This window comes from Onthophagus taurus, unplaced genomic scaffold, assembly GCF_036711975.1.
Source record: "Onthophagus taurus isolate NC unplaced genomic scaffold, IU_Otau_3.0 ScKx7SY_15, whole genome shotgun sequence".
NCBI classification, from domain to species: domain Eukaryota; kingdom Metazoa; phylum Arthropoda; class Insecta; order Coleoptera; family Scarabaeidae; genus Onthophagus; species Onthophagus taurus.
Window position 1 is genome coordinate 6473826 of NW_027248940.1, and position 17288 is coordinate 6491113.

General features: G+C 36.8%; 2 protein-coding genes and 2 long non-coding RNA genes across 5 annotated transcripts; 1 reads left to right on the top strand and 3 right to left on the bottom strand.

Annotated features, from left to right (window-relative positions):
* Nucleotides 1–690: 690 nt before the first annotated feature.
* On the bottom strand, nt 691–2036 carry LOC139432368 (uncharacterized). 2 transcript variants are annotated; one of them, XR_011642178.1, is made up of 5 exons: nt 1946–2036; nt 1585–1862; nt 1278–1495; nt 957–1205; nt 691–828 (listed from the first exon to the last, which is right to left on the bottom strand). It is a non-coding gene; the product is annotated as an uncharacterized lncRNA (long non-coding RNA). The 2 variants fall into 2 exon arrangements; XR_011642177.1 differs by having other exon boundaries at nt 691–1205.
* A 1373-nt stretch (nt 2037–3409) lies between these two features.
* LOC139432343 (uncharacterized) lies at nt 3410–6674 on the top strand. Its single transcript, XM_071200823.1, has 2 exons — nt 3410–3437; nt 3502–6674. Exons 1-2 carry the CDS (start codon nt 3410–3412, stop codon nt 6672–6674), a joined length of 3201 nt encoding a protein of 1066 aa, XP_071056924.1.
* Nucleotides 6675–10183: 3509 nt separating this feature from the next.
* LOC139432393 (uncharacterized) lies at nt 10184–12289 on the bottom strand. Its single transcript, XR_011642205.1, has 6 exons — nt 11861–12289; nt 11767–11798; nt 11647–11712; nt 11284–11587; nt 10515–10612; nt 10184–10460 (listed from the first exon to the last, which is right to left on the bottom strand). It is a non-coding gene; the product is annotated as an uncharacterized lncRNA (long non-coding RNA).
* A 1780-nt stretch (nt 12290–14069) lies between these two features.
* Nucleotides 14070–14591, bottom strand: LOC139432344 (uncharacterized). Its single transcript, XM_071200824.1, has one exon. It carries the CDS (start codon nt 14589–14591, stop codon nt 14070–14072), a length of 522 nt encoding a protein of 173 aa, XP_071056925.1.
* Between the last annotated feature and the right edge of the window lie 2697 nt (nt 14592–17288).

Genomic DNA, 17288 nt, shown 5'->3' on the forward strand with positions numbered 1-17288 from the left:
ATCCTTAGAAAACCGTTTGCTCAAAAATCCTTCTTTACATGATGATTACATATCCTTTATGTCTGATTATCTTTCCTCCGGTCACATGTCTTTAAATACCGTCAGCTCACCTCTTTCCTCTGCCACATACTACATTCCTCATCATTGTGTAATGCGCGCAGAAAGCGCATCCACCAAGCTTCGTGTCGTCTTCGACGCCTCGGCGATATCTTCGAATGGGAAATCGTTAAACGATAACTTACTGATTGGTCCCAAGTTACAACAGGACATCGTCAAGGTTTTGCTTAATTTTCGATGTTACAAATTTGCCTTCACGTGCGACATAAAGCAGATGTACCGCCAAATTTTGATTTCCCCTAAAGATAGGAATTATCAACGAATCCTTTGGCGATTCTCTCCTCAAGAGCCATTACAAGAATTCATTCTTAATACAGTTACGTATGGCGTATCATCGGCTCCGTTCTTAGCCCTGCGCACTCTGTTGGAACTGGCTAATCTATATATTAATGAATATCCTTTAGCTGCAAATATCTTAAAAAATAATATCTACGTTGATGATATCGTCACTGGGACAAATTCCATCAAAGAAGGTCTTACCTTACAAAAGGAATTAATCACACTTTTAAAAAAAGGAGGTTTTGAGCTGAGGAAGTGGGCCAGTAACTGCAACGAAATCTTACGTACCAAGGTTCTGGGACTACAATGGGACCCCAATAGCGATATGTTTCACTATTCCTATTCTCCTCGTCCCTCACTTTCCACAAAACGATCTATTTTGTCTGACATTTCTCGCATCTATGACCCTTTGGGCTTTTTAACCCCCTGTACCTTTAAAGCAAAATGTTTTATTCAGCAACTTTGGCAACTGAATCTTGAGTGGGATGAAATTCCTCCATATCACATTGCTCAAAATTGGCAAGATTTTAGAGTTAAATTAAAATTATTATCTAACTTACGTGTACCACGCTTAATAATTCCCGATGACTCAAACTCAATCCAACTTCATTTGTTTTGCGACGCTTCGCAAAGTGGCTACTGTGCGGTAGCATATTTTCGATGTGTTACACCTCAATCTGTGACGACTTCTTTTATCTGCGGTAAATCCCGCGTAGCTCCTCTTAAAACTCTCTCAGTCCCTCGACTTGAGCTTTGTGCAGCGGTATTGCTCGCCGATCTTTTAAAAATTATTCAGGAAAATCTATCTCCTGAAATTAAAATAACCTCTGTTACCGCCTGGTCAGATTCCCAGGTTGTTTTAAATTGGGTAACTTCTTTACCTCACAAATGGAAAGTATTTGTATCTAATCGGGTGAGCCACATTCAGGAAATATTACCTTCAACCTCATGGAAATATGTCCCATCGTCGGACAATCCAGCTGATTGTGGTTCCCGTGGTCTGTTTCCGGACCAGCTGTCCTCATTTAATTTATGGTGGAACGGCCCCACTTGGCTAATCTCTGATTCTTACTCTTGGCCATCTCAGATCATGTGTAATCTAAATGATCAAGAATTGATCAATGAACAAAAACCTATCGTAGTTAACTTAATAGAAAATTCTACAAACTTTATCGATAATTTACTTACTAACATTTCTTCTTTATCAAAGATTAAAAGAATTGTAGCTTATGTGCTGCGATTTATACTTAGAACTAGAAAACAGAAGTCCTTATTCTCCGTTTCATTGTCTCAATTTGAGCTCCAAAAGGCTCTACACGTTCTTGTTAAACATGTTCAGCGTGAACATTTTTCTGAGATCTTTACTGCTATTCTCAAATCTAAAAAACTTCCAAAACCCATTCGTAAACTCGTTCCTTTTCTTGATCGGGATGGGTTGCTCAGGGTGGGTGGACGGTTAAAACATTCTGAAGTGTCATACGAACAAAAACATCCGTTATTATTGCCGCGTGATTCTCGGTTGAGTGAATTAGTTATTGAAGATACTCACCGCGAGTTTTTGCATCCTGGACATCGTACTCTGCACGCACTTCTGGCTCAGCAGTTCTGGATTCTGTCACCGCGACGAGCTATTCATCGAGTCATTTCCGGATGTATGAAATGTGTTCGAGCTGATCCCAAGACGCAGATTCCATTGATGGCTAATCTTCCCAGTTACCGATTCTCTGAACTGAAAGCCTTTTACGTATCTGGGGTGGACTTTGCCGGCCCAATATTTACTACAATGCATCGCTCTCGTGGCGTACGGTCTGTAAAGTCGTACATTTGCGTTTTTGTTTGTGCGTCCACTAAAGCCGTACACTTAGAGTTAGTTTCAGACTTATCGACAGACGCCTTTATCGCTGCTCTCCGACGCTTTCTATCTCGTAGAGGACATTGCTCGATGTTATTTAGCGACCAAGGAACAAACTTTGTGGGAGCTGACAACAAACTTCGTGAATTGGCCGCAGCAACTGGTACCTCCTTTGGGATCAACTGGCACTTTAATCCTCCCGGAGGCCCCCATTTCAATGGATTATCTGAGGCGGGAGTAAAATCGGTGAAAAACCATCTCACAAGAGTTATCGGAGAGCAGATACTTACATTCGAAGAAATGTACACCGTCTTAACACAAGTGGAAGCAGTATTAAATTCAAGGCCGTTGTATCCGATGTCAGGTGATGCAAATGACTTACAACCCTTAACCCCCGCGCATTTTTTAGTTTTAGGTCCACTTAATTCCGAATTACCGGAACCTAACCTTACAAAACGACCGTTAAATCGTCTTGACCGTTGGAACCTAATCCAAAGGATGGTCCAAGATTTCTGGGGGCGCTGGCGTGACGAGTATTTGCACACACTACAACAGAGACACAAATGGTCGGAAAATTCTCCAGGAAATAACGTTGGAGACCTTGTTGTTATAAAACACGACCAAAAACCGCCACTTCAATGGACATTTGGGCGCGTATGCGACATCCACCCTGGCCAAGATGGACTCGTTCGCGTCGTATCTGTTAACACCACCAATGGCGTTTTGGTTCGACCTGTTTCAAAGATTTGTTTGTTACCAAAAAAGAATCGTGATAATTGTAATTAATTTATACTTAATCTATTCGTTGTACTCTTCGTTTCATTATTTTGTTCACTAGTCACTTTAATTGTTGTTAAAATTATATTAATTTTGGTGGGTGGAATGTTCATGCAAGAACGCATTGTCGAACCTCGAACGCGCATGATCCACTCGGGGGCGTGCGCCCTCAAACGTTATCCTCACCTTTATCATTATCGATAAATCGTTCGCGCGCACCAGTCGAATTTAAATGTAAAGAAAAGGTAGTGAGTGACAATATACATATATATATACGTAAGACAATTTTATCTTTTTATTTTCATATTTATTAACAAAACAGAAATCAGCACCTCGTTAATTACCCAGCTTATTGCTGCGCGTACAGATGAAATTTCATCAAAAATGTCAGAATTCCAGGAACGAGATTCAGGTAAGCGTAATGTGACATAATATACCTATATATTAAAAAATAAATGTTTCAATATTTTATTTAGGATGGACTTTAATGCAAATTCTCTATATGGAGTTAAATTTAAACAAATATAATCCTATCAGAGCATCTAATTACATCGATCTACCATCGCAAATAAAAGCAAAGCGTGCTGTGATAAATATACAAAACGTGGATGATAAATGTTTTGCAGGGGCTGTAACATCCGCACTACATGAACCGAACGGTTTACCACAGAGGACATCTTCGTATCCGAATTACCTAGACTGCGGCTTAGACTATTCAAATATTGTTTTTCCAGTTAAATTACGAGATATACCTGTATTTGAAAAGCAGAACAAACTATCTATTAATGTATATGGAATAAATGAGTATTTTAAAGACGGTGTTATGAATTATGACATAATTACAATGTATATATGTCGACAAAAAGAAGAAAGACATATAAATTTATTATTGGTTACAAATGATTCCGGGAATAGTCACTATTGTTGGATAAAAAATCTGTCTCGATTACTATCATCGCAAGCATCGCAGAATGGTCATGAAAAGTATATTTGCGACGGATGCTTGGTATTCTTTACGTCAGAAAATAAACTTATCCGTCATCAAAGTGACGATTGCAGCAAGGTAAGGGCAATTTTACCAACAACAAATTTGAAAATAAATAAATATGGAAATGAAGAAAAGGAAAATATACTACAGTTCGAAAATTTTGAACGACAATTAAAAATACCGTTCGTGGTGTATGCAGATTTTGAAGCATTACAGAAACCGATCGCCGATGCGGAAGCAACAGAACTTAACGATGATAATTCATACTCCGTCAAATGTTTCACACACGAACCTTATGCATTTGCATATTATATAAAATGTTCATATGACGAATCATTGTCGAAGTTTGAAATATATCGCGGATGTAATGCTGCTCAAATTTTCATGAGCAAGTTGGAACATGACGTTCTGAATATATACAAAAATTATTTAAGCCAACCAAAAGAAATGCTCCCATTACCACCTATAGATAGATTAATACATGAGATGCAGGATATCTGTCACATTTGTTCGCACAAAATAAAAGAAGGTTATAAAGTGTGCGATCATGATCACCTAACTGGGTTGTATAGAGGACCCGCACATGCTGTATGTAACATCAATTATCAATTACCAAAGTTCATACCGATATTCTTTCACAATCTTTCGAACTACGATTGTCATATGTTTGTGAAAGATATGGCATTAAAAGAAGAAGATGTGGACGTTATAGCACAGAATAAAGAAAAGTATATATCATTTTCGAAAAAAATTATCGTAGGAGAAAACATTGACAGCAAGGGAAAGCTAAGGCGGGTTCATATGAAATTGAGATTTGTGGATTCATTTAGGTTTATGGCTTTATCGCTAGAGAAGTTGGGTTCATTTTTGGAAGACAACCAATGCGTTCAAATCAGAAAATATTTTAGGAACAAAGAACAGTTTCGACTTATACGTCAGAAAGGAGTTTTTCCGTATTCCTTTGTGGATTCATTCGAAAAGCTGAATCTTACCGCTCTGCCAGATCGAAGTAGTTTTTACAATACTTTATGCGACGATAGTATAACCGAAGAAAATTATTGTCGTGCACAAACGGTGTGGAACTTATTTAACTGTCGCACTTTAGGCGAATATAGCGACATTTATTTAACGTCTGACGTTTTACTTTTGGCGGACGTATTTGAGAATTTCCGAACCATCTCGATGAAGTATTACTCTTTAGATCCATGTCATTACTTCACAGCGCCGGGCTTCGGTTGGGATGCATTATTACGAATGACAGGGGTAAAATTAGAATTATTAACGGACATAGACATGTTACACTTCTTTAAAAATGGTATTCGCGGTGGATTAAGTATGTGCACTAAACGCAGTGCGAAGGCTAACAATAAATTAATGATGGAATTTGATGAAACCAAAGACCCATCTTATATTTTGTATCTCGACGCTACGAATTTGTATGGACACGCAATGAGACGAAAATTACCGACGGGGGGATTTCGATGGCTATCAGGTGAAGAGATTCAAAAGTTAGATATTTACAATACGGAAGACGATTCCGAAAAGGGTTACGTGTTCGAGGTAGATTTAGAGTATCCGGAAGCAATACATGATGAACACAACGATTTGCCATTTTGTCCAGAACGGATTGTACCCCCAGGTTCAAAAAATGCAAAGTTAATAGCAAATTTGGAAAATAAAACAAAATACATCATTCATTACGTGAATCTAAAGCAGTGTATCAAGTTCGGATTGAAACTAATGACGATTTACAGAGTATTAGAATTTAAACAATCCAACTGGATGCGGAGCTACATCGATTTCAATTCCGATAAACGTGCGAAAGCTAAGAATGAATTTGCAAAAAAACATTACAAAGCAATGAATAACATCGTATACGGTAAGACAATGGAAAATGTGGAAAAGCGAGTGGATATAAGACTAGTTACCCACTGGGAATGTCGTCATAAGAAACCGGGCGTGGAAGCCCTAATAGCTAAACCAAATTTTAAATCTTCGAAAATATTTTGCGATAATTTGATAGCCGTTCAATTGAACGTCGCGGAAGTTCGTTATTGCAAACCGCTGTATGTGGGTTTCAGTATATTAGAGCTTTCGAAAACCGTAATGTACAGCTTCTTCTATGATTACTTAAAAGTTAAATATGGAAATAACATAACACTTTTATACACCGATACTGATTCCCTAATCCTAGAAATTACTACTCCCAATGTATATGAGGATATAAAAGAAAATATTGAATTTTTTGACACGTCCAATTATCCGTTAGAGAATATACACAATATACCTCGCGGTCGATCTGTGTTGGGAGGAATGAAAGATGAATATCCAAACAGGTGCATAACGTCATTTGTTGGAACAGGAGCTAAGGCGTACTGCATCACCTTGTTGAATGATAATGTAAAAAAGGCTAAAGGAGTAAAGAAATATGTTATAGATAAACATTTAAGCGTGACCGATTATAAACGTGTGGTTGAATGTGGCGGATCGGTTCATAAAAAAATGTACATTTTTAAGTCAGAATTTCATACTATGTATACCGAATTAAAGAATAAAATTGCTCTTTCATCGTGCGATGATAAACGATACATATTACCGAACGGATGTAATACTTTGGCGTGGGGTCATTGGTTGATAAAAAGATTGAATGCGAATAAATGAATTTAATTTAAAAAAAATTGTAAAGAATAATAATAATAATGTATTTGTAATGTTCGATTGTTAATAAAGTCTTGTAAACTTTTAAATAGGTCTTTATACGTTTTAAAGAACGTTAGTTTTTGAGATCCAAGAATTATGAGACGGACCTAATCCTAACCGTTTCACAAACACTTGATTTCCTTTTCGCCGTAGCACTTTTTCCACCAAGTAGACGTCAGGATATTTAACTTTTTGTAATTCCTCTCGATAAAAACCACCCATAATTTTTTCATTGGATGCATCTTTGAGCAGATATGTTGTTGGGAAAGTATTACGAACAGAATGTATTGTAAACACTTCGTTAGACCAATTGGGAGTATAGTTTTTGGTGAAGGTGTGTCGATGCTTGCTCACTCTGACGTGATCACCGACATTAAATTTTTAGGTATAAGGATCGGCAATTTTTATGTAATTATAAACAGTTTTTAACAGTGTCGGTGCGTTTCTGTTTTTTACCTCGCTAGGTTTCATTCCTATCGTCCTGTGAACTTGGTTGTTATAATCCAGAATTAATTTGGGAAGCAATTCCAACCAACGATAGTTACCTTGCATACTAAATTCTTTCCACATTTTTTCTTTTATTGTTCTATTAAACCGTTCAACAATAGAACTCTTTAAATTGGAAAATGAACTGTAGTGATTGATGTGATATCGTGACATGAGCTTTTTAAAATCCTCATTGTAAAATTCTTTTCCGTTATCCGTTTGCAGATTCTTCGGTATGTTTTTCCGCTTTTCCGATAGAATTGTTTCCATAGCTCGCGTAACTTCTTTGCCAGTTTTGTTTTTTAGTGGTACAGCCCATCCATACTTTGAGAAAGCATTAATAACTGTTAGAATATATTTAAAATTACCATTTGCTTTTGAATAAGGTATCATCTCCACTAAATCAGCTTGAAATAAGTCCGTTAAACCTTTTATAATAACACGTCTGCGTTTATACTTTTTCCTCGCGGACGCGTGCAACTCGTTTACGACGGACCTTTCAATATCGCTCATTTTATGGATATTTCAATGAGCAGTTCTACCATAAATGGTTTCTTGAGTAAAGTGGTCTTCGTTGTGGGCTTGCAAACTATTTTATCTCCAAAGGAGAGAACATTTAACTTTTTATTTGGATCGAAGATACTCCCGTTAATAATCATTTCAACGTCTCCTTCAAATCGGTATTTCACTATTTCACCAATATATAAAAAGTTTATATACTTACTTACGTAACCTAAATTTTGAATAATCTAATAATTATCCGTTGTATCCGTAGTTCCATCTCCGCTAAACGTAAGTATTGTTGGTTGTTTGAAATATAGTTGTAAGTTTTCACGTTTATTAAAATGAGCAGCAATGTTGTGTCCGTGTACGTGTTTACCAAACTTATCGATCGTCATACTAGACGAATGTTTTCCGAACTTGCTTAAACTCATCTGCTCTAGTTCACAAACGTCGGTGTTTTAAAACAAAAAATGTGAGAGTCGTATATTTATGATAATATTTTAACGTATAATCTCGGCCTCTGTTAGCTCCGATATTATTGATGATATTTCATTGACATGTGCAGAATGACCTGCAGTTTGCGAGGCTATCAACAAACGCAGTCTGTCGACAAGTTCGTTGGGATCGTCCCAATACTCGTATTCGATAAGAGCCCCAGGAACGACTTGTTTTTGTAATGCACCACCGACTTTTTTCTTCGGATTCGGCCAGTATTTAGCCCAATGCACCTTGGGTTTGTTACCTTCAACGATAGGCTTGATAATATTCTGAAATTTCTCACTGTCGTCCTCAGTAGTCATACCTGCCTCTGGAATGTAATTAATGTACGGAGCATTTGAACGTAGTAAGATATCTTTGTAGTTGCGCATGTCCTGAATTGTAAATTTGCCCGGTTCGTTTTTAAATAGTAAATCATATAAACCAACGGTTCCCGTATATTTGAAGTTTCCAACGTGAATATCCTGATCCTCAAAGTGAACAGGACTGACTCCAATGTAGAAACCTTCGGAAGTTTCGCGAACACCGTATAAACGATCATAATCATCTTTTAAATCAGTTGTTAAACCAACAATATACGTTCTGGGCAAAGGATGAAACTGAGTCAAAGCGGCTTGTACCTCTGGAGACTCCAATCTTTCTTCTATTTCATCTTTAAGTCGTTCTATTCGATTATGTGCGTCCGAAATAAGAGCTCCGGTATCCTCGCTAGAATCGAGGAGTTCTTCTTCTTCGCCCGGCGAAACTTCATATACTTCTTCTTCTGCATGAGCTAATGGACCAAGAGGAGAAGACGTGGGAGAAGATACCAACCTTTTTTCAGGAGTCGATGTAGCAAATTTTCGTCGTTGTTCTTTTAATGGAACTTTCGGTTTTCGAATAAAATATTCGGTCTCGGTTTTAGCTGGTACGTCAGAAATATCCGGCGAGTAGCGTTGTATCTTAGATATCAATTTTTCTTCTTTTGGAGATAAACTTCGTTTTGGAATGGATAGTAAAGGCGCAGTGTCAAGTTTTGCGACAATATCCTGTAAGGGCCTTGCGATGGGTGCATATGCGGTTTCCGACCGAATCCTTGACTCCTCTAAGTCTTCTTTTAAAGAACGAATTTTGTCTCTCACGACTTCTCGTGCCGCGATAAGTTCTGCTGCTATCGTCTTGTTCATTGTATGATGTATGTGAAGTTACTACGAACTGTACAGCTGAAGTCGTTAGTTATAAACTTCAATGAATTTATCAAAACCCTTACGGTAACGTCCCTTAGATACACTACAATCTAAATCAATAACTAGGCGTGTCTATTCTCCCAACAAGCATCGCTAATTTCCTTTAGCCGATGAAACTCCATATTGCTCATTATGTGATCTTCAAATACGTGTTTTAAATTTGTTAAGTCTTGTTTAAATAACACCAAAAAGTTACAATTATCGCGAACTAATTGTTTTGGAATTGCACTATAACTTTGACAAATTAGAAAACAATCAATGTTTTTATGCCGACTATACGAAAAAAATTCCTTAATGACATTTTGACCTGTACAGGAAACATCGTCAAATACGACTACCGAATATTCTTTCGTATCTTCCGGTCGAATGAACTCGTCTATATTAGAAAATTCATAGTAACCGCAATCTTTTATAGGTTCAATTAAACGTCTTAAAAAATCGTACTTATTTTGGTATAACGAATTAGAGCATAAGTACAAGTTTAGGAAGCGCAACCCATTACGTGCAACTAAAAGCGATAACATAGCATTTGTTTTTCCGACACCTGAGGGTCCTACAATTAAACCTCGCTTACATTTTCCACCAAATAAATTGCTGTGTCTTGTAAAGTGTTCTTCGACCGAACCATTACTAAAATTTACTATAGGCAGTGTTAGAAGTTGCGGTAAACATTTTAATTTCTCGTCGATCATGATTCTCGTACTAAATGAATTATAACATTAACAGGATAAGACTGAATGAAAATATAGCAAAAGAAACTATATATACATATATTTAAGAATAATAATAATAATAATAAGTATAATACCTTAACCATTTAACCTAACATAACCTAACCTAACCTAAGGAAGAGGAGGAAAAATGGTTACCACTCCTCCTCCTCTTCCTGCTCACCCCGCACTTCATACGGGGGCGGAGGCGCTGCAGGTGTCGGTGTCGGAGGTTCTATCCCAGTCGAACAATGGTGTATGTGCATGTTTTGAACATGCACCTGCCCTCTCACCACTGCCGACTCTGAGACAATACTGTTTACCTAAGAAGATTATGAAATTAAAAACGTGCAAAAAAGATTATAGATATAGCCTACCAGCTGAAACAGGGTATCTACTTTGACCTCCAATGACGCAACTCTTCGCTCCAACGTGAGCACCCTCCCGAAGTTGTTGCTACCGGACATCTTTTTAGCTAGGAAGGGAAGTTATTAGTATGTAAAGAAGACAAAATGAATTCTGCTTTTTTCATTTCAACGGTTAATGTTGCAACGGTAATGTCGAGTGACGTTGTTAAAGAGTGGTTAGAACTCGACGCCAGCCCTTCCCTAAACTGTGCAAGTTCTCTCAAAGAGGTCTGCAATTGAAGTACCTTTGCATGAAGGTCTTTATAAAAATTTTGATACAAAATATTAATTTCGGTCAAAATCTCCTCTTTGGTTGTTTCTACTGCTGCACACATTGCATTTGAAAAAAGGCTGGCAGGTACATCGGAAATGACTGAAGTAGCGGGAATTGTGTCCATCCTTAAGATTTGTACTTTCGGGCTTAATGAGGGAATTTCTATGGTAGGAATGTTTATGTTAGTAGGGGGAGTGGGAATCGACGAAGCTTTAGAAGAAGAAGCCTTAGAAACAAAAGCTGCATTAATAGCTTTAAGGTATGTCCGGTTTTCGGTGCAGTGTTGTACCGCCATTAAAGAAAGAGAGTCGTTGGACTCATCACCGCTAGCCACTTCCGAGTGTGTCACTTCAACCTTTGACAGAGTCGCAGGTTCAACTGACACACGCTTGTGCTTGGTACTTCGCGAACGAGCACGGGTCTCCCGTCGAAGCTCTCTACACTTATCTGGCGGTAACCACACACCTGCACCCTTCTTCCGGTGTTCACGGTTCCCCGACTTTCGACGAAGTGAAAGTGAAAGGTGTTTCACATTCTTATCGTCGACTTTCGAGGAACCTGCGATGTTTGGAAGCGCCGTAGCTTGCTGCACATTAGATTCAACGTTTGGATCCATCGGCTGCTCATTAGGCTGCACGTTTGGATCCAGAGCCTTCTCAACAGTCGACATGTTCAACAGGTTTATGTCAAAACTGTTTAACAGAAAGGATTCCTGGCTGGCGAAACCCGGAGCAGTTAAATCAATTTGACTAAAACCGTCTTGAGACATCTTGATAAGAAAAGAAAATTAATTAATTTTATTTTAATAAAAAAAACATGTATACTTACATCGCTTGATGAAAAATACAGTTGCACGTTAAAATCTAACTGCAGAGGGTGCTTGTCAACAAAGTGCTGAATGATAGGATATGAATGATAAAACGTTCGAAAAAATAAAGTTATTCTTACCAATAAAAGTTAACTTGAAAAAATAGAAGGAGCTATAGGAATGAAAAACACAAGATTAAAAACAATATATGCCAAGAAAGGAGACTATACTTACCAGAAAAAAGTTGCTGAAATTACGATGTTAAAAACTGATCGGTTTAATCGAACTGATCAGCAGTAAGCTCCTGTAGGAATTGGGAAAAAATATCAATTTAACATAACAAACAAATAAACAAGTTGTACTCACAAAAACAAAGTAGAACGAGCTGTCATGATGAAATAAAGCAAGAATATATTATATAAACATGGAAGTAGAAAAGGTTACTTACCAAATAAAACACGTCAGCAAAAAAAGAGAAAGCTGAATGAGCAAGGATGTCTAGGAGTGGAAAAAAACAATTTTAAATATTGTATAAACATGCAAAACAAATATAGTTTTACTCACCAAAAAAGAGAAAGTTGTAGAAAGAGCTGTAGTGATGGAGAGAAAATGAACGTTATATAAACTTGATAATAAAGAAGGTTGTACTTACCAAAAAACTGAAGAACAAAAACACGTAATGAAGGGGGGCGTGGGGTGGGGCGTGGCAAGGGGGAGGAGTGGGGAATGGGCGGAGTTAGAGTGGGGGTACTTTTTTTCTGGCTCAACTTTCCTGGCAACTGGGGGGGGGGAATTTTAGATTTCCCCCACTCCCATCCCCACTCTTCCATCTCCACTTTGGGAGGAGCCTGAGGAGGAGCATGGGAGGAGCATAGGAGGAGCTTCAATAAACAATCCTTTTCCCTTTTTCTTTTCTCTTTTTTTTTTTTTTTTTTCTTCCTTTTTTCCCCTTTCTTTCTTCCTTTTTTTCTTCCAATTTAATACTTTTTCAATGTACAACCCAAGTCATACCAACCCAATGTACCATGTATTCATTTAGATTAACTATTTTTTCTTTTAAATTAAAACAACTTTTTACACTTTTTACAATCTTTTATTATTATTATTAATTTACAATCTATAACTGACAATGTTTATATACTAAACCATACATAAAGAACAATCCTTTCTTGCCGATGGTGGACCATCAATATGCGTTTCCCAATGAGGCAAATTATAATGTTCAAAACAGGGCAGCTTGCTTTGTAATCGCTCATCGTTTCTATACTTCAACGGTAATTTAAACCAAACCGCCGCCAAATCTAATGGCTTTACTTTATTGATATAATAATCGATTGGTAAATAACATAATTCGTAGTTTTTAATAGTCGCAAAAGATAAATCAGATTCGTATCTTTCCATAATATCCCACACTTTATTAATTATAAAAGTTGAAAGTCCCAATCTGGTAACTAACCGCCAAAGACGTTCCATCTTGAACTGCTCTACCGCTACTACCCGTCTGCCTTTCTCAATTCGTTTACATATAGTTATAGATGTCTGAATACGTATGAAAATAAATAAAAAACATTCGATAAGGAGCACATACTTGGTCTCTTTTTATGATAGGGACACATCGGCGCACCAACCTCCAATTTGCATTCATTTTCCGGCAATTCTTTTACCGGTATTGTTAAAATTCTTCTTAAAAATGTAGCTATCTCACGTCCTTTTACGTACGCTACTTTTGTCGAACGACACAAATAACAAACGATCTCATCGAAACGAGACGCAGGAACAAACCCGTCGTTCCAATCAATACAATGATGATGACTCATTAACCAATTCGCCGTATTGCGAAATTTGGTAGATAGTGAAGAAAAGCTTCGACTAGGTTGAAACACGTAATGACTTATACAATGATTACTGTCGTAAGAAGCCAGTTCCTTTGGGATAAATTCTTCATCGTTTATCGTGAAACCTTGAATGTCCAAAATAATAAAATCCCTTTGAAAAACCATAATATCCATAATATACCACTATATGCAAACGTTTCCTTCGATGTTTAGAGATACACTAAATGACGTTGCTTCAACAGTACCACTATATTAATTGCTTAACCATTTTAGTAAGAGGCGAATACACAAATGCTCTGTCATGCAGAATTAATGCGTAAACTGTCGTACCCTCCGGAATTGGATTTTTCGTTGAATACTCGATTTTTATTTCTACTCCGCTTTTATGTATTGCTTCCTGTTGATACGTGCAATCGATTCCAATTAACGGCGCGTAAGTTTTAAATTCTTCCGGTGAAAACAAAGGTTCGCTTTCTTGATAGTAGTATGCTTGCTGAAATCTTGAATACATATCATACAAAATCGCATAGTGATTGTTATCAAAATCCACATTCAAATTATCGTACGGAAAACGTTCTCCATTCAAGAAAACGGTTACGTTCGTTAAGTTACTTTCGATTTGTTTGAAATCCGATGATTATAAATCTAGGCGTTTCCAATTGTGGAGTAGTTTTGACGGCCCAAGATTGCTTCGTAGTTTGAGGTAATTGAGGGTACTCGTGTATTTCCCACGATCGAAAAGGAACGTGAATGTCTACGTTTCTTTCTGATAGTTTTGTTAATGCCAACTGTTCGCGTAATCCCACCGCCACGTGAGGAACTCTCCATATAATTTTATTAATGATCAATTTCAATTTTTCGTCGTTCGGAGCGGCTGCTGGTTGAAAGATGACGTCCGTATCATCGTGTCCGCGAATTAGCACAAGTTCCTGTCGAACGTTCATCATAATCTTTCTGAAATCTTCTGCGAATCCTAGCAACGTTTTTAGCGGAACGCTAAGACCGAAATTTCCATTTTTATCTAAAGCCTTTGAAACACCCGCTATATCATCTTTCCAAGGTTTTATGTGCCAACCGGCGTTCTCTAATTTCACCACCTCGTTCTGTGTAGATGAGAAATAACCCTTCATGCATGAGCTTATACCGACGTTCCGCACACCATCAACATGTACTCCGTTAATAAGATATCGAATATCGCTAAACATAAATGCAACGGGATTGTTAACCAATTGCCCCGTTGCACTGGCATCTTTTGTTATACTTCCGTCCGCGGCTAACTTACGAACGCTGTTATAATAATGAGTCGCACAATTATAAATATATCTTTATTAAATATTAACTCTACAGATCTTTATAGCTACACACACGAGTTGCTTGTCATGCAATTCTTATTCAACTTGTCGTACATCTTTATGACACCTCCCCTATCAAGTTAATACATCACATAATCATTAAATTTAGTCGGCTTTCGCATTATTCGGGACGGCTTAGTGTTTAGATTAACAATTGGTTGTTCATTATTTGCAATTAAAGGTACAATAGCATTTTCTACCTTATCACCTAACTTATTATTATCATGATTAGAATCAATGTCTTTTGGAAGAGCAGGAGGAATCGTACTCTCTTCTATATTTGTAGGTAGTTGTCTGTCAGTTACTGATTTTCTCAAGACTTGACTATTTCTTCTTAGTACATTCAGTCCTGTATTTATTAAGTATGATCTTGGACTTTCATGTTTACCTATAACTACGGCTGGCTGCCACTCCTTGTTCTTTCTATAAACTATGCTTTCTCCCACATTAAAGTTTTTTAATGGTTTTGTTCCCTTGTCATAGTATTTTTTCATTATTTCTTGTTTCTTGCTTAAATCATTTTTAAAACTCTTGATTTCCTCATTTATTTTTTGTACTATGGGTAACTTCGTTTTAATCTTTCGAGAAAACAAAAGTTCAGCAGGAGATCTCATTAACGCTGTAATTGGTGTGTTTCGATATTCCATCAAAGCAGCATCTAGATCTTTAGTTTTACGAAGTATATTTTTAGCTGTCTGAACAAAGCGTTCTGCCAAACCATTCGATCTTGGATATCTCGGGCTGCTGGTTTTAAATTCAAAATCATATTCTTTTGCGAATTTTCTACATTCAAAGGACGAGTAGGGCATGTTATCCGACACAACAATGTCCGGCACACCATGAGTTGCAAACACATTCTTAAAAGCATTTATTATGTCCGAACTCTGTTTTGACTTGAGAGGTATAATTTCTAACCACTTTGTCAGATAATCAACCATAACTAAAAATGACTTATTACCATACTGAAGTATGTCAGATCCAATCTTTTGAAAAGGCAAGTTTGGGATTTCGTGTGGTATAAGAGGTTCTCGCATGTTTGCGTATCTGTATTTCTCACAAACTGCGCAACGTTCGATCATTTGTTTAATGTCACTAGCCATACCAGGCCAAAATAAGACTTGACGAGCTCTCGCAGTCGTCCTGTTTATACCAAAATGTCCTTCATGTAAAATTTTTAACATTTCCTGTCTAAATGATTTAGGTACGACCACTCTATCTCCCACAAAAACCATTCCATTATGCACGTCTATGTCACTTTGTATTTGAAAATATACCTTCATTTCTCCATTATAAGTTTTATTCCAACCATGGTAATAACTTCTGATCACTTCCTTTAAAGTATCATCCTTCATTGTTTCATGTCTAAATTCGATTTTTCTCGATTCGCTCATTCTTATATATCTTTCAACTGTATGAACCATTTCCGACAGATCATCGACAGATAATCGATATCAATGTCATATTTTAACAACTTTAATCGTATTCGTTGTAAACGAGGCGAGTTTATTTTACAAATCTCCTTATTCATTACACTAACGTTAGGTTTATGATCAGTGATTACTTTGATTGTCCTCCCGTAAATGTAATTGTGAAATTTTTGTGTTGCAAAATAAATTGCCAATAACACTTTTTCTATCACTGCATATTTCTTTTCAACATCATTAAGTCCTCTAGATGCATAAGCCACCGGCTTCTCATCCTGCATCAAGCAACACCCAATACCATTTTGAGATGCATCTGTTTGAATAACAATTTGTTTCTTATCATCAAAGTTCATTAAAGTAGTGTTTTTATTAATCTCATCTTTAATTTTTTGTAATGCTTTATCATGTACATGCAACCATTGGTATTCTACATCCTTTTTAAGTAGTTGACACAATGAACTAGCTATTTCTCCTAATCTGGGAATAAATTTTCTTACATAATTGATTAAGCCTAACAGCTTTTGCAACTCTTTTTTAGAATTAGGTGGTTTTAAATCATTTATAGCTTTCACTTTCTCACTATCTAGTCTCATTCCCTCTGCACTGAAAATATGTCCCATGTATTTTACACTACCTTTTCTAAACTGGACTTTTTCTTTATTGAATTTTACACCTTTTTCTCTTGCCCTCTGTATAACCTTTCTTAAAGTTTCATCATGTTCTTGTAACGTATTTGTTGCAATCAACAAATCATCAAAATAAATGATTGTATTCTCAATATCACCAAAATTTTTGTTATTTATTTTTTGAAAATATTCAGGTGCTATTTTTAGACCAAAAGGCAATCTCAGAAACTTGTAGGAGCCAAATGGGGTGGAAAAGGTCGTAAGTTTATTAGATTCATTACATAATTTGATTTGGTAATAACCATCTTTAAAATCTAATACTGAAAAATACTTTTTACCATTCAGTTTACTACTAATATCTTCTAAGCTCGGGATTTCAAAAAACTCTCGTTCTATACATTTATTTAATTCGTGTGGATCTAAAC